General features: G+C 39.1%; 1 protein-coding gene across 1 annotated transcript in view; it reads left to right on the top strand.

The window, feature by feature from the left end:
* LRP5 (LDL receptor related protein 5) overlaps positions 1 to 16,020 on the top strand; it is a 137,435-nt gene that overhangs the window by 64,593 nt on the left and 56,822 nt on the right. The window contains exons 6-7 of the mRNA XM_027642140.1: positions 183 to 579; positions 1,050 to 1,221. Of these exons, the coding sequence (XP_027497941.1) occupies positions 183 to 579; positions 1,050 to 1,221 (569 nt within the window). The remainder of the gene's footprint in view (positions 1 to 182; positions 580 to 1,049; positions 1,222 to 16,020) is intronic.

Genomic DNA, 16,020 nt, shown 5'->3' with positions numbered 1-16,020 from the left:
GCCAGGAGAAAGATGTTGTCATCTAAAATATAGACAAGTCTATATTTTAATGAAAGTTTGATGTCTTTATTTAAGGAAATCTCTTTTTATAGTGACAGTAGTAGTTCACAGCCTGCTGTGCTCTATTGAAATTTTCACATCAGTAGCAATGGAAGTGATACCGTGAATGGTTTTCTCCCCAGGTGCTGAAGAAGTCTTGCTGCTCGCTAGAAGAACTGACTTGAGAAGGATTTCCCTGGACACGCCAGATTTCACTGACATTATTCTGCAGATAGACAATATCAGACATGCAATTGCCATAGACTATGATCCTGTGGAAGGCTACATCTACTGGACTGATGATGATGTCCGGGCAATTCGTCGGGCCTACCTTGATGGTGCTGGAGCACAAACTCTGGTAACCACAGAAATCAACCATCCAGATGGTATTGCTGTGGATTGGGTGGCGAGGAACCTGTACTGGACTGATACTGGAACAGACCGCATTGAAGTGACCCGGTTGAATGGGACATCAAGAAAGATACTTATCTCAGAAAACCTGGATGAACCTCGGGCCATAGTGCTCAATCCTGTCATGGGGTAAGTTTTGTGTTTATTGATAGCCCTGTGGTAGGCCTTTGGATCCAGTTTATGGTCTCCTCAAACTGAAAACTTATAAATTGGGGTGTGGTGTGTGTGCTGTTTGTCAAATATTGTGGAAATAGCTGATTTTCCCTTGCTTTATCCCTTTAATACTGTGCATATAAAAGATGACTTCTAAACAGAGTATTGTTCAATGTACCTATACGTTGGGTGTTAGGTTGAATTTTCTTTTTTCTACGTCTTCAGTGTTATCCTAACTAGGAAAGAATTGGACCACCACACATTTTCAATAGTTTAATTTATTTAGTGCTCAAACTTTATATTGTCATTACTGATTACAGTTCGAGTTGGCTTGTCTGCTGCTGTTGGGGAAGGAGAAAGAAAGTTCTTTGAAAAGCAACACATATCTTGACACGTTTTTGTCTTGTATGTTGAGAGTGTTAACTGTTTTCCCTCTTTTTTTACAGCTACATGTATTGGACAGACTGGGGTGAAAGTCCAAAGATAGAGTGTGCTTATTTGGATGGCTCAGAAAGGCGAGTTCTGGTCAATACGTCCCTTGGTTGGCCCAATGGCTTGGCACTGGATCTTGAAAAAAACAAGCTTTACTGGGGAGATGCAAAAACAGATAAAATTGAGGTGAGTAATAGAACCATACTTGGGTGCATTTGTAGAAAACAAGTGCTATTCTGATGTGTAGCTTTATTTCTTGGATACATTTATCTTTTTTTGGAGGAGTCTTTTGTTTCATTAATATTAACATGATATTTAGCATAACAAGACATATTTGAGAAGAAAGGAAGTACATTAATGTGGTTCAGAAAACCTCTGCAAGAAATGTTATATTTGTTATGTCTACATTGCTCCAAGTGTAATTTAATTGCTTGAAATCTCAGCTTTTACCTGAGGCTTTTGCAACAAATTGGGACACTCGGGTAAAATCTGTTTAAAAGGTGTTTTGACTTGTCTGTGGTGCTTGGAACTAGTGTCTAAAATTGCTGCATGCATAAGACTTGATGCAAAGTTCATGTACAGGAGCAGGTGGATGTGAGGGCCCTAGGGAGCCATATTTCAGGATGTTAATGATTATATGATATCCAGATTTGTGGACAAGAGGTAATTTTTAATGTACTGCCTGCTTTGTAAACAATGGCATTATGTGCCTGAATTTGAAGAGGGAATTTTTTACTTTGGTCATGGCCTGTGAAATTGATTGAGTTTTTATGTTGTTTGAGGCAGTAGCATATGCAGCATTTTTAGATAAATAATTTAGATAAATACGTTTTTAGGAATGACTGTGCTTTCTAAAGGTTTTGCCCTCAGGAAGGGGGGAAACAAGACTGTCTGCTAGCTCCAGAAATTTAACTTCAGTGTTTGGCAGTAGCTAATACTGGGCTTGATGACTATGAGAGAGGTCCTGTCTCCCCTTACCTTTCAGCCTACAGGATAGGGAACATTGCAGATGCCACCTTTTATATCTGGGACCAAAGCTGTGCCGTGTGTTTCTTGGGGTTAGGTTAGGCAATCCGTTCAGTTTCTCACTTCACTGTAAGGCAACAAAGCCAGTGATTCTGTTTAGTTTAACATCAAAGTTTAAGAAAATCAGAGAACCCAAAGCAAGGACTTTTTATTCACTCTGTTTCTGTTTTGCTTATTATACTTCCTTTTTTTGATTCTCTTCTATTTGCAAAAACCAGAAGAGAGTGGTTCACTTTGTCTTGCAAACAGAAGATACGCTTTAGATGAAGTGAATTGTGACATCTGTAACTAATGTTGATTCCTACATATTGTGTAACCCCATTTTAATTGCTAGCACAAAGAATGAAATCACCATGCTCCTAGCAATGGATTCCACATTTTCTTCGATTAAAACAGGTGTAAATATTCTCATTTTAAGATTCTCCCCTCTATTTTTCCATTTTTGCACTTTTTCTCCTTATGCTTGGAGTTTACTTTTGTTAACTATCACAGACTCCTTCTGAGACTGTATTTACAGATAACTCAGTAGGCCCATTTAGGATCAAAAATAATGGGGAAAAAAAGGTGTGTTTGCTCACTGTTATGAAGAGTGCTGTGAAAGGGTCTGTTGTGATCTGTTCTGGAGTGGCGTGAGTTAAAATGGCGCTGGCATGTTACTAGTAGAAATGGATGCGTATTGCAGAACTTTCATTAGAAAACAAATTTTCATTTTCATTTTGGAATATGTGCCAGTCACATTTGTATATTCTGCTCACTTGGGAAGGAGCTGTATGACTAACAGTCACTGACACAGCTAGATACTGGTCAGTTTGAGGTTGGCTTCTAATAGAGCTTCCTTTTGTTAATACTCCTCTACAAGATGAAAAAAGTGTGCTAAGAAAATATTTTAAAATAGAAGCAATCCAATGGATTGTATTTCACATTTATTACTCCTTTTGCTCTATTTATAGCCTAACAGTCCTTTTCTTCAGGATTCGTGTTTGATAGGTTCTGTCAATACTCTAGATTTTCCCAGTAAACCATAGTTTGTACTACTCTGGTGGCCCCAGTACACACAAAACCTCACTGTAGAGTGTGTGAGGTGGGGCATTTCCACTTTCACTTGGTGCTGAAGTTATTCAGCATAAACTCATTTTCTCATGCTTGTGTTCTTTTGCGAAGAACATGCCGTTTAAGTGGCTTGCCAATGCAGTTGATGTGTCAGTGATTTGTTCTGTATGTATATTGTGTGTATGTTGCATCCACAGCTTGTCAGAAACAAAAATCAGCTGACTGCAAGTCGAGGATGCACATATTTTATACTGTAATTGACCAGGCTGGGTATTGGGATTTTTCTTTTTCCGGGTAAGCACCTAAAACTGCCTGGAAGCATGTTACTGGCTAAATTTAGTTTATGGTAGCACCTAAAACCAGCGTGAGTGGGATAGTAGATAGTAGAACTGTAACTCTATTTTGTAACTCATTAGGTAGCAATAAAAAAAAAGATGATAATATTTTGGGTGGTTTACTCTCTTGCTGCACTACAAGAAGGGGGTTCTTGCTTCACCTAAAATGACATTCAGATTTATGCTGAGTGCTACTGAAGAAGGAAGTCTTCAAACATCTGTTCAGCCCTTATAGAGTTCAGAAAGTTTCACTCTGCAGCTGCACTGTCCTGCAGAAGGCAAAGAAGGTGCTGCCTTGTCTGTGCTGAAGATGGGACCCCAAAGAGCTGTTAGATGGTAATGGAGAGGGACAGTGGCTGAGCTGGTATATTGCTCTGCATTGGAGCAGTTGACTGTTAAGGTGCATTCTTTACTCCCATAGCCTTCTTTTCAGAGCAGTCAGTTTCTCTCGGGCTTTTGCAGAGCTGTCACTTGACAGTTTTCTCATCTAAAAACCACAGCCCCAGATTTCCAGAAGAAATTGGAAATTTTCCAGAGACCAAAGATCTGCAAAATGTGTAAGGTAAATGAGAAAATTCTCATCTCCACTGTTTTCCTCTATCCCATCTACTTTCACCTGCTTCAAAATGTCACTGCTCACTGTGTAGGTATTGCAAAATAGAATAAAGTGAAACCATTATCTCCACTACTGTGCAGAGCACAGTTGATCTTAAAGCCCATCAGGAAAGAAGTAATATTAAGACTGATGTTCGACAATGTAAAAAGTGCACTCTTGAAGGCTTTTCTGTAGCTTTCTGACAAACTGCTTCTAAGTGAGAATTGCTTTCATCACATAGCATGCCTTCAAATGCTTTCCATATAGAACAAAACAAGAGTGAATATAGCTTGTGCATATTTGTGTGTATCTCCTTGGTATTCTGCTCTGGTTTCTAGTGTTTTAGATCTGCGGAGAGTCATCTTACTCTCACTGGGAAGGGGCCTGTTCATATATAAACTTTTTAAGCAGTGACTGAACTTTATACAGCTTGGAAATTTGATAAGCTTAAGACATCTGTCCTATTCTTCCTGGACCTTGGGTTTGAGATATACTGTAAATATCTCTGGTTTGGTTGGTTGGTTTCTTTCGGGGGTGGTTTGGTTTTGTTTTGGTAACACATTTTGACACTACTTTTGGGTGTGCTCTTCCACAGTTAAAAAATATGCTGCAGAGCTGTTGAGGGTACACCAAGCATCATCCTGTACCAGGAGGTTGTGTTTTACTTGTGCGTGTAGCACTTCACGGAGTGAAAACAGCAGTTAACCTTTCCTGTCAAAACCCCTTTTCTAACCTTCCCATCTGCAGCATTCAACTGCAACACAAAGGGCCCAGTCACTTTGCAAGCAGTTTGCATCCTGAAGAAACCACTTGGCAAGGCTTGTCAAAATTTTGCGTGACAGGAGCCTACGGGGCTTTCACTGCAAATTTGGCACCCTGTGGTAACATTATTCCCAGGTTTTAAATTATTTTTTTTTTAATTAGTTTGACAAAGTGTATGGCAATGAAAAATAGATAGCAACTTCTGAGTTGTGTCTGTCAAAATCATACCTTCAGCTACAAGTAAGGGACATGCATTAATCCAGCTGAACTTTGGATTTTACTGACAGAGTTACTTTCCAGGAACAAACAGCAGATTAATAAGGATTACAGGGTTCCAGCAGAGAGAGAAGCAAAGACCCACGTGTATAGTTTCCTAATTCTCCTTAAAAAAAAATTCTGTGGTAAGCCAGGTTTTCCCATGTATTATTTCTTCAGTGTATTTGCTTAAAGTGCCTCAGGTATAATTGCATAATGAGCAATTATGAAATTTTCAGATGCCTGTTATTATGTATGCATTCTACTTAAGCTTGTGCAATATTCTTGGAATAAATGTTCGGCAGACTATCCCTTCTGGCAGCTTCCCCTCCTCTCCCTCCTCCCCTTCCCCTCTGTTGACAAATGTCCTTCATTTGTTTTTTTGTGGAAGTTTCATAATCACATACAGTAATTCTTTGCAAGTTTATGGGGTGTTTAAAGTGCAAGTCAGCACCTGATGACAGTCTTGGAGTTCACTGAAATTTTTTACCAAGGTGCAGTTATGTGGGCTGTCCTTGAAATTTAAGGAAACAAACTTTACAGTTGTTGATGACATTATGCATAAATACTGTAAAAGGACATTTGGAACAGTTTGCACCTTAAATAGGAGTAGGATTTGTAGAACCAGTTGTACTGGGGAAAAAATTAACAATCAAACCAATATAAGGCTGCTAGTTCTAAACAAGTCCAGGTATACTTTCCATATTACATTTTATTTTCCAGTCGTTTGACCTAAAAAATGAAATATTTAGGTCATACATGAGACATTTTCTCATATCCAACACATTTTTGTGTCTGTGTTTCTTTGCATTGGCATTTTTCACCAAAGAATTTTAAAAACCGTGTAGTGTCATAAACTACTTGGAAGATATTGTGGACTGATTTATTGAAACAGGCAAATCTCATAGGGAGAAAAACTAATTTAAACTTATTGCTACATGCTAATTAGATATAAAAATCTCAAAGCATTATTTATCTATAAATATAACTGTATTTCAGAAGACCGAATTTATACTTATATTAACGTAAATAATCCCCACACTGCATGTTTCTATAGTAATATATATGAGAACAGAAAAGTTAAATGGATATAGAAATAAAAAATACAGGATCCCTGAGACTGAAAGAATGGATCTAAGATCTTAAATTGTTGTAAGCAGGCAGGTGCATTAATTAGTCAGTTCAACTGATGATAGTGACGGAGCCTTAAATTCAGTGATTTTTTTTTTAAACTTCTCAGTGACATTTGATTTTATTTAGAACCGTCGAAAGAAATGCCAGCTAATATAATTGTTAGAAATGTTATTAATTGAAGCATATACTGTGGTCCTTAGATGAATGATACATGTACTTTTTACTATATCTGATGCTTTTTACTTTGATAAACTTATAAATTATATCCTTTCTAGATGCAAGTGCTACATATCTAAAGTGATATGTATCACATTATGCTGACATACAATATGTTAAATTTGAATAGCATGTGTCAGAATTGGACTAGCAAACCACGTGTTCATCCCTACTGTTTTTTTGTTAGGGAGTGACATGAGTGCGTGTTTGTGGCCATTGGGTATGTTTTTTTGTTGGAGATTGTGTATGTGGTTTGTAAGCATTATATACCACTATGTTTTTATTAACTTTAAATAGCTGTTAGGCCTCTGTATTGCTATGTGTTTTGTAAACATTATCACGAGACCTTTATTTGTAGCAATGTCCAAAGACCTATGTATAACCAACTATTTTTTAGGGTTTTGAGGGGGAATAATCTATACTAGTGAGCTTGGGACCAGATTTTTACTAGGAGCCACACAGTCATTGTGGAATGGATAGAAGTCATTTGGAGGGAAGACTATCTTAAAATGTTGTCACAGAGTTCTGGCAGTTCTCAGAGTTTGGTAAGACTGTTGACAAATTAGTTATGTTTGTTTTTCCCAGATGGACTTTGATGGGTTGGAACACAAACTTTCTGGAAGGGAAGAAAACTGTATCTTTGACCAAAACAGATTCTAATTCTACAAAACTGTATAAAGCCTCAGAGGGGTGTGCACCTGTAGGAAGACAAAGGAAAGCCCTCGCACCTAGGGGAAGAGGGTCTTTTATTCTCTCTTATTCAGGAATCCCCCCTCTCTTATCTGCCTCTTGGATGTGTTCTGCTTGCACTGTCGGACTTATCACCAGACTTGGGGTGTTAGTGGAGTCTCAGCTTCCTCTGCTGAAAGAATTTAGAGTTTTCTTCTCATGCATACTTGGAATTATCTTTCTTGACTAACTTGCTATCATAGAAATAATGTTGCAGTTAGTCCAGGCTTGTACACACTGGCCTGTAGTGGGGAACAGACTGCTGAGATGACATACAGTGGTCTGTAATGTTCAGCAGGTCAAACTGGTGAGTGATTTCAGATCTTAAAGCTTTCTAATTAATTTAAACCCTTCTGGGTGTGTTACATGTTTCTAAACCCTGAACTCTGGCTGAGGATTTCCTGGTGTGATGCTACCTCTTTCTGGAACACAGAAATATAGCTGTCCTCTACCTGCCAACAAACAATGTCCATATCCTGTTTCAGAGCATAGAGCCTTTAGCTCCACTCTTCTAATTAAAAGATCAAGTTCTCTGTATTTTGCTTACTGCTTAATTAGGAATTTCAATATGTTATTTTATACCTGCACCACATAAGCTTTGTTTGCTTTTAAGAGGACTGTTACCAAGTGTGGGAGCTGTTGAAGAAAGTCAGATCCAGGTTCACAAAATGAGATGCTTTAGATCAGAACAGACCTGTCACACCTTTCTGCTCTAACCTTTGCAGTAAGGAAGTGTCCACAGAGGAGAGAGGCTCACTGACTGAATGGAAGAAGATAAACTTAAAAAGGTGAATTTCCTCCTGTTCCTTTTCAATGTTGGCTACCAGGCGAACTTGGATTTGAGCCCTGAGCAAGTGAAAGGTATGACAGTACTGAAGAAGAAAGTATTTGTTAAAAGGAACAATGGCCAGTTCGATCCTGTGTTCAGTAGTGCTCTTGGAGATACATATAATTTTCCATTCTTCAGCAGTCTTGAGAGAATTTTTTTTCTGCTGTTCTGGATGGGATAGAATGGCGTGGGATGGGGAGTGCCTCTGCAGGTAGATGATGGCCTAGGCTTAGTCTTGTCTTTATCACCTTTGGGCTGAAATGAAGCAGCCCAGTAGACAGAAATGTGGAGGCTTCAATCTGCAAGGCTTGTACCATGTCTCCTCAGCAGCATGTGGTGCCATGAGCACATTCTTAATTCTTTAAGCTGAAATTTCCCAGATAATTAACTACAATTTCAAGATGCCAGTCTTTTTTTCATGGTCCAGGCCATGCATCTGGAAAAGGCGGCTACATGTCTGAAGTGAAGACTGCTGTCTGGGCTACTGTTGAGCATAAATGGATTTTCCACAGTAAAGGCAAATCTTTTCTGTAGTAAAGAGAATTTTTTCTTAAGAGCTGTGCTGAGATGCTGGATTAGCCTGCTCTCTTATCCCTTTCTACAATTTTCAGGAACTGAAAAACATCAAGAAATTTCTTCTGTTCCAAGTGCAAGGTTCATATTAGTTGACCTTGCCTTCAGCATTGTAAATGATCAGAAATGCTCATCTGTGAAGAAGTAGAGCAAATCCAGCCTTGCAGCAAATCCCCCTTGTGTAGAAGCAGTTGCAGCATGGACCTCTTGTCCCCAGCAGATGATACAGGAGATCATATGGCCTTTGTTAGTCATGGCAGTTAATGCACTAGTAGAAAATTCTCAAATAATGTTTTGATTGAATCACCATTCTGTGCAGGGGCCTCTATAGGATGGTCCTGATCAGGGATTCTCCTAAGCTTTTATATGCCCAGCTTGGCACTGTATCCATTAGCTTCAAAGTGAAAAATCCACAAATATTGGCAGGTGCTAGTTTAAATACTGCTTTGAGTCTTTCCACAGTCAAATTTGTACCGGTATAAAGTTACTTTCGTCTACAACCATTTGTGATTTATTAGGATTGCTGAATTATCATAAAGACCTGTAAATCTTGTGGATTTATCCAGGGACTATATTGTTTTGTACTAGTTCTTTAAGAGGGCAACTTAAAAAACCAGCGACTGACAGGCAGCTTCTAAATTTGGTCTTTGTGGAGTGCTCAGGAATTACTTCTGTATGTGCAGTTTTTGCCATATTTATCGAGAGGAAATCCTGAGGATGTATTAAACTACAAAGTTGAAGAACTATTTGAGTTTTACATGTTTGGGACTCTCCTTTCTCCCTGAAGAATTATTTTAAGCTATCTGATATCAAATCACCCTTTTCTGCTGGCCTTCCTTTCTCCCTGAAGAAGTGTTTTAGGCTGTCTGATAACAAATCACCCTTTTCCACTTGCTAGAGAGAGAATTCTGCTTTACTTGCATTGCTGGGATCAGCTTCCTGTACTTAAAAGAGGAATTTTATATGTAGTGGTACAAAGGCTTGTGTACCTATGAAGTGTGGAAATGAGCCCCCCTTTATGAGAACCTGATGTATTTTCTGGTGCAGCATAAGTGCATCTTTTCCATTTGCTGAGAAAAAGGTGGCTTCTATGGAAACTGGAGTAACTTTGAGTTCCCTTGTCAGACTAGCAGGTAGGATAGTTGAGAGAGGTTTTAACTTGGTAACCTTCTCAATACTTGCTATGTTGTTTGCCAACAGCTATGAGTAATTGCCTTTAAATACTGTTACCTTTCATGCTTTTGTTTTCCTACTTTCTTCTGTTCTTTTCCAAGAATAATGCTGAGTTTTGCCATACAGCTTACCTCTAACCTAGAGGTAAGGTGATTTTTACTGTCCAGGAGTTGTGATTCCACGAATACTGTGTTGTAGCAGTGTTGAAAGAGACTTGTTTCTCTGATATTTTGAGGATAGTTCTGTCAATGTGCACAGTATGCCCTAGCAGATAGGTTGGTTTTTCACCAGAGTGGTAAACTAACTTTTCGTTGGGAAAAAGTCCTCTCCCACTCTACTTTAAACCCACTAGGGACTACGCCACACCCTTTCTTGGTGTTTAGTGACCTTAGGTTTGTGCTTTTCAAATGAAGAGTGCAGAGTTTGTGCCACAAACACAAATTCCAGCCTCCTTCTATTTCAGCTTTGTTGGGTCATTTTTTTAAGGGGTCTGCCTTAGTGATGATATTTCACAGCACCACAGCACCACTTTCCATCATGTTGGAAAGTTCCAGCTGGGTCTTGAGCAACCCTGGGAGAGCAGGTGGTGGTACTACAGCTGCCTATTGGCACAAATTTCTGCAACTTTTGGTTGTGCAACTTGTGAACTTGGATGCTGTAAGAAACAGGAGACTTGGCATGATGGGCTGACCTGTTGAGGTTCCCGTGTTTCTGAAGAACACACACTAAAAATAAAGGTGTAGAACTTGCTTTTCATGCCACGTCTTATTAGTGAAATTTTGAAAGCTGTCAGTACTATTTTCGGTCTTGTATCATCCAGACCTAACAAGAAAGAATTCTAACAGACATACATGACAGCCACCATCAGCCTACCCTAGTTCTCCCAAGATTGCCTTTAGTGGTGGGAAATTTTTGTGATAAATGTCGGTAGTATAGATGAGACCAAAGGTTTTTGTGTCTATTTATCCTTTCTAAAAATTCTTCAGTGCACTGATGGGATAGGAGTCACTCAAAGGAGGACTTCCTTTGCTTGGCTTGATTGACCAGAGTCATTCTGTGGGAAAGGATGCTAACTTATTCTAAACTGAAGGTGACCCTTGCCTTTTTGTGAGCAATAAAGACATAATAGAGGCCCAGTTAGGGTTCAGCAGAACCCCCACAGCCATCTGCACACTTCATTGGCAGAAGTGGCTTTCACTTGAACTTGCATTTGACAAGTGTTTTCTGTCTCTTTCTCATTCAGAAGGGTCCTTCAAAGCCAAGTAATTGAAATGCTTTCACCCCTCACTCCTTTTTCTCCTTCCCTCAGACTTGCTTAAGTTGCAGGGCAACCAGCATTCAGTGTTAAATGAGTAAAAATGCAGCGCTTCCAAAGCTTGCACTTTCTTTCCTTCCCATAGGGATGTTTCTAAAAAAACTCCCACCCTCTTTTCCACACTCTCCAGCACCAGCTTCATAAAGGAAAAGTTGGGAGGGAAAAAAAAGTGTTTCTGTTGCATGATGCGTTTCTCTCCCTCCCCCTTTTTTTCTTTTTTTTTTTTTTTCATCAGGCTGGACTTTTTGAAATGAAACACAAATCAGGTCTCTGGAATAAAAGGTTGTGAGTATGCCTTGTGGCATTTGGAATGAGGCTATTCACTGCCTGAATGACTATAAATAGAAAGCAAGGAGCTGCGTATTTCTCAGTTCAGACTCCCTGCAAAGAAGCGCCCTTCCCAGTTAAAGGGTGACTTTTTGAAAGAAACCTTGTTCCTTGAGCTGAATTGAATTGCTCCAGGAATTCTACTCCTTGCAGCTTGCATAAAAGACGTTAATCTCTAATTTATTTCTCCTTTTAAAAGGCAGTGTCCTCCATCATAAATGTATATTCTTAGCCACGTTGCCAGATATGCCTGTCTCGTCTGTACGGAGTTGCATGTAAAATAATTCTGAGCGCAGAACAAACATTGTTGTCGACAATTTTTGTGCCTGAAAGCTTTCTTTTTGGCTCAGGGCCAGCTGTCGGCTCCCTTTTTATCTGGTATTCATTCTTCAGTGAGAAGGCTAAATTAGCAGCACTCAGGTTTTTGTGGGTGTTTTTTGGGTTTTTTTAGGGATCGAGGAACAGAATGGGGATTGTGACTGATTTTTATAATAAAAGATGTGATTCTCTCAACAGACTTGTGATGTTGCCGATGATAAGAACTCCAGCAGCTTACTGTTGCAGTCCTGCAGACAATTTGTTTGGCTGATTTGGCTGTTAAAAAATGCTGATAAATCTTCCATGTTGTGCGGTTATGCAAATTTAGTGCCATAATTTTTCTTCTGCCTCCCCTTTTCAGAAGGACTGTAGTAATTAAGGAAAGAAACATAGTAGATGGGAGGAAAATGTCTGACAGGTTTGTGAGCTGGCAGTGTTAAAGATTCTAACAGTCAAGCTGTTGGATTGGCTTTTTTTTCTCTTTTCCCCACCTTTTTTCTTTTATTTTTGTCTTTTTTTTTTTCTTTTTCTCCTCTCCCTTTTTCTTATGCCCCTTCCCCTTTTTTCATCCTAGCACAGCAGCGTTTTGGGTGGTGTTATTTTGAAAGCTGCTTTTTATTTTCTCCTCAGACCCTTTGTTTCACATTTTTTTCTGCCTTCAAAAAACTAGCAAGGGCAGCTTTTTTCACAGTCTTCTTTCCGTGTTCATAGTTTTTAGAGAATGGGTCTATAGATTCTTTGCATTGCTCTTTACATTACTTATGGATTACTAGTGGGGTGGGTGGGTTTTCTCTTCCTTTGTTTAAAAAAAGAATTAAAAGGTTGACAAATACCTAATTTTTTTAAGCTTAGGCTGTGCATGGTTTGCAGTAGCTTTTGCATTAGTGCTAATATAAAAATGAGAGCAACAGTGAACGACAGGTAATAAGGGGAGCAGTATGTGGTTTCTGTTCACATTTCTAATAGAAAGGAGGATAAACAGAAAGAAATATGCTCTTCAGCAAGACCAGGAAAGCAATTTTTAAGTGGTCACCAAGCAGACTAAAGAGATAAGAGATTCTATAATATTTAATTTATTTGTAATTTTCTAAATTGGAAGGTTTTTAGCTTAAAACTGATGGTTAGTGTCACTCAGTAGGATTTTTCATAGCTGGACATGTGAAGAACAAACTTCATGGAGAAATATATTCAAGTTGGCCATTTCCTTCTCATGATTCCAACTGTTGGGACATCTTGATCCTTGTCATTTTACATCTTGTTTGTGTGCTGGTGTCTATCTGGGGTATGTTTTCTTCATCACCTTTATTGTATGACTGATGTCAGCTATGAAAGGCCTCTGCTGTCCTTTTGTATTTGCAGCTGGTGTAGGTATTTCTGTCACCTTTTTGCTTTCCCTTGGGAGCCATTGTAAGAACACATTGGTCTATTTGTCATCTTGCCTCACCTCTAGTGATTTTAGTCTAGCATTGAAAGCTGCCTTGTAGATGTCACCTACCATCCATTCACAGTTGTAAAATTTGTGTGCTATTCTTCCTTTCTTAGGTTATGTTTTTACAGTAATTTCTTTTCTGCTTCTTAATTTGAAGTGACTTTGCTTCATGGGATGTTTTCCTTTTATAAATCCCCTTAAGCAGACCTCTTAGTTTAGAAAGACAAGTGATTGCTCAGACTATGTTTTGCCAGTTACTCATCTGACTTGCCTTTGAGTTCTTCACTTGACTTGAAGTTACTTTCTAGCTAAAAAAGCACAGTTTTTTTTAGATCAAATATTGCATTGACTTATTTTTAGTTATGCTGCCCACTAGTTCATGATTATATGCAGTTTTGGATCACGTGCCTTTCTAGCTTATCAGCAAGATCTTTTTACATATATAGCAAATATATTTAAAATAATTATATGTATATCTTGATGAAAATTAAAACATCACAATTTATTAAATAGGTGGCAAGCACGGAGTGCACCTTTCTCCTAGCTGTGAGTGTGATTTTATTCCTTGATAAAATACCAAACGTTTTTGGCAAATTTAAGGCAAGAAGAGACTTTACAGGAAGGACAGCGTTAGAATCTAGGTAGCTGCTTCTAACGTAAAGCTGGCCTTCATTTTGTCATATGTATCATTAATATTTTAGACTTATTTTGAATGCCTGAAAACCCCATTGCTGTCACCTCTCAGGTGAAGCACTGGAGAGGCCCTAGTCTCGAAAACTGTGTCCTTGGAGAGAAGGCAGGTGAGATCTGTCTCTAGGAGAGCAGAACTGGTTTTCGTTTCCCTTCCCTGAGGTTTCTCCTTATCAGACTGGTTAAATCAGTAAGGTTGTAGACCAAGCTGCCGGTTTTCATCCTCCATTGCTAGAGTGAGTCCAGCTGTTTAAGTCCCTAGCAATTAGCATAATCTATATGAGCAAAGTCCCCACTCAAACCCCTTGTCTCTTGAAAACATCTCAGAATGGATCTTCGGTTCATTGGATAATCAGAATTAACAAGCTCAAAGCATCACTTTTGCCTGTGTCTGTGACGAAAGATCTAGTTTAGTTTGAGGCTTCCCTGCTCTTACTCAGATAGCAATTAGGAGTGTTTTACAAACTGTGCTCTAACAGTGTGGATAGTCAGGCTGCTAGTTTACCTCCCATTCCTCTCTGCTTTTGTCATGGGATGGTTTCCTAACCCAGAAGCAGTGAGTGTTTGTCTCATCCAAATTCTGTGCTACCTGTGGACAATAATTGCCTTTTCCAGTGATGTAAGACATAAATAAAAATGTTCCTTTTACTTTAATATTGCCTTAACTGAATTCGTCTGTGCATTCCTTTGTTCTTTCTTTGCTTTACTCTTCTTCAGTCTGACCTCGTGAGGCAGCAGTATTGTTAACTCTCATGGCTTAGGGCTCCAGCTGCACTCCTGTGGGAGTCAGAAGGTTTCTGTGTCTCATGTATAACTGAGAAGACCTATTCACCATGGCCACATCTGGAGGCATGACACTGAATCCATTGTGTGAGGTGATACAGAAAATCCTTTCTTCATAGGTATTTGGTGTGCCTTGTGTGTATATGCAGTCATAAGGATCTGGCCTTAGGAAGGAATATTCTCTATAATTTGCTGTCCAGCCTGACATATGGTCCTCTTACTGTCAGCATTTTATAGAAGTGGGAGCAGTGCATCTTTGTGGCAGTGTTGGTGTCATCCACTTTGCCTGTGGCGTGCCCATGACTCACCTTCAGTGCCAGCAGAGAGAGCTTGGTGTGGAGCAGTGTATGAATTTAACTGGACCCCATGTTCTTAAATGATTTTGAGATTGACATCTGTGAACCATTTAATGAATTAGTGGATTTTGCAGGTGTTTGTTTTTTTCTTTGGAAGGCAAAGCAATTATGCTTCTTGGAAAAATAGTTCCCTGCTTTCCACTAATAAATGGTGTCATCATATAGCAGCATAGGGTAAACTCCATATTCCCTGATCTCATTGTATAACTGTTTCTGAATGCTCAATTTTCTGGTGCAGATTCATCCTCACTGGAAATAATAGAACTACCCAGGTCCATTGTCAGATCAGAATATTAATGGATTGCATATTATTAAATCAAATTAATAAAAATGCTTAAAAGAGAAGCCGCAACCAACAGCTGAATGTAGAGCCAATACTCCCTGCATGTAGCAACATGAAGCAGGACTTGGACTGAAAGCATAGAAATGTGTGTCTTTTTAAAGTGCAAGTGAAATATTTGTCATGAGCATTAAAAAGAGAATTTCTTGGGTTTGTTTGCACAGCTCCCACAGAAATAATCTCATCTTAAGCAAATTTTCAACACCCAACTTGTCACTGCCTCAACAGCTTGTGTAGAAATCACTGCAGCTGGGAAATCTTGTGCCTGTGAATTTGTGCTTAAGATTGGAAGTTACTCCTGAAGGCTGTGCTGTGCTATGGGAATATCATTTTTGCTAGTCCAAACTGATACAAGAGATGTCCTTTGCCCTGCTTTGCCCTCCTACTTTAAAATGGCAAAGCCCAGCCTAAGGTTGTGATGTTACCTTAGTAATTCTGAAATGTTAGGCACAACAAGGAGAAGCAATTAATGCCAGGTTCCATGGAGAATCTGGGACGTGACAGAGGTCAGAACCAGAACTTAATGAAGATTCTTCCAAAGTAGTAATTACAAAACCCTTGGGTTTGTTGTTCTGTTGTTGGGGTTTTTTTTCCTTAAAGGCTGATTGTATTGGCCCAGCAGAGATTTAATAAATTCCAGCCTTGGATTTGTTCCCTTAGGGAGATACTGTATTTTGCAGCAACTTTCTAGAGCATCCTGTGAGGCAGTGAAATATAAGTAATTTCCCTTTAGAGAAGGATTAAACTTTG

This window comes from Corapipo altera, unplaced genomic scaffold (genome assembly GCF_003945725.1).
Source record: "Corapipo altera isolate COAL_440 unplaced genomic scaffold, ASM394572v1 23b, whole genome shotgun sequence".
In the NCBI taxonomy this organism is placed as follows: domain Eukaryota; kingdom Metazoa; phylum Chordata; class Aves; order Passeriformes; family Pipridae; genus Corapipo; species Corapipo altera.
The sequence above is the reverse complement of the archived record's forward strand: the minus strand, read 5'-3'. Positions and strand labels throughout refer to the sequence as shown.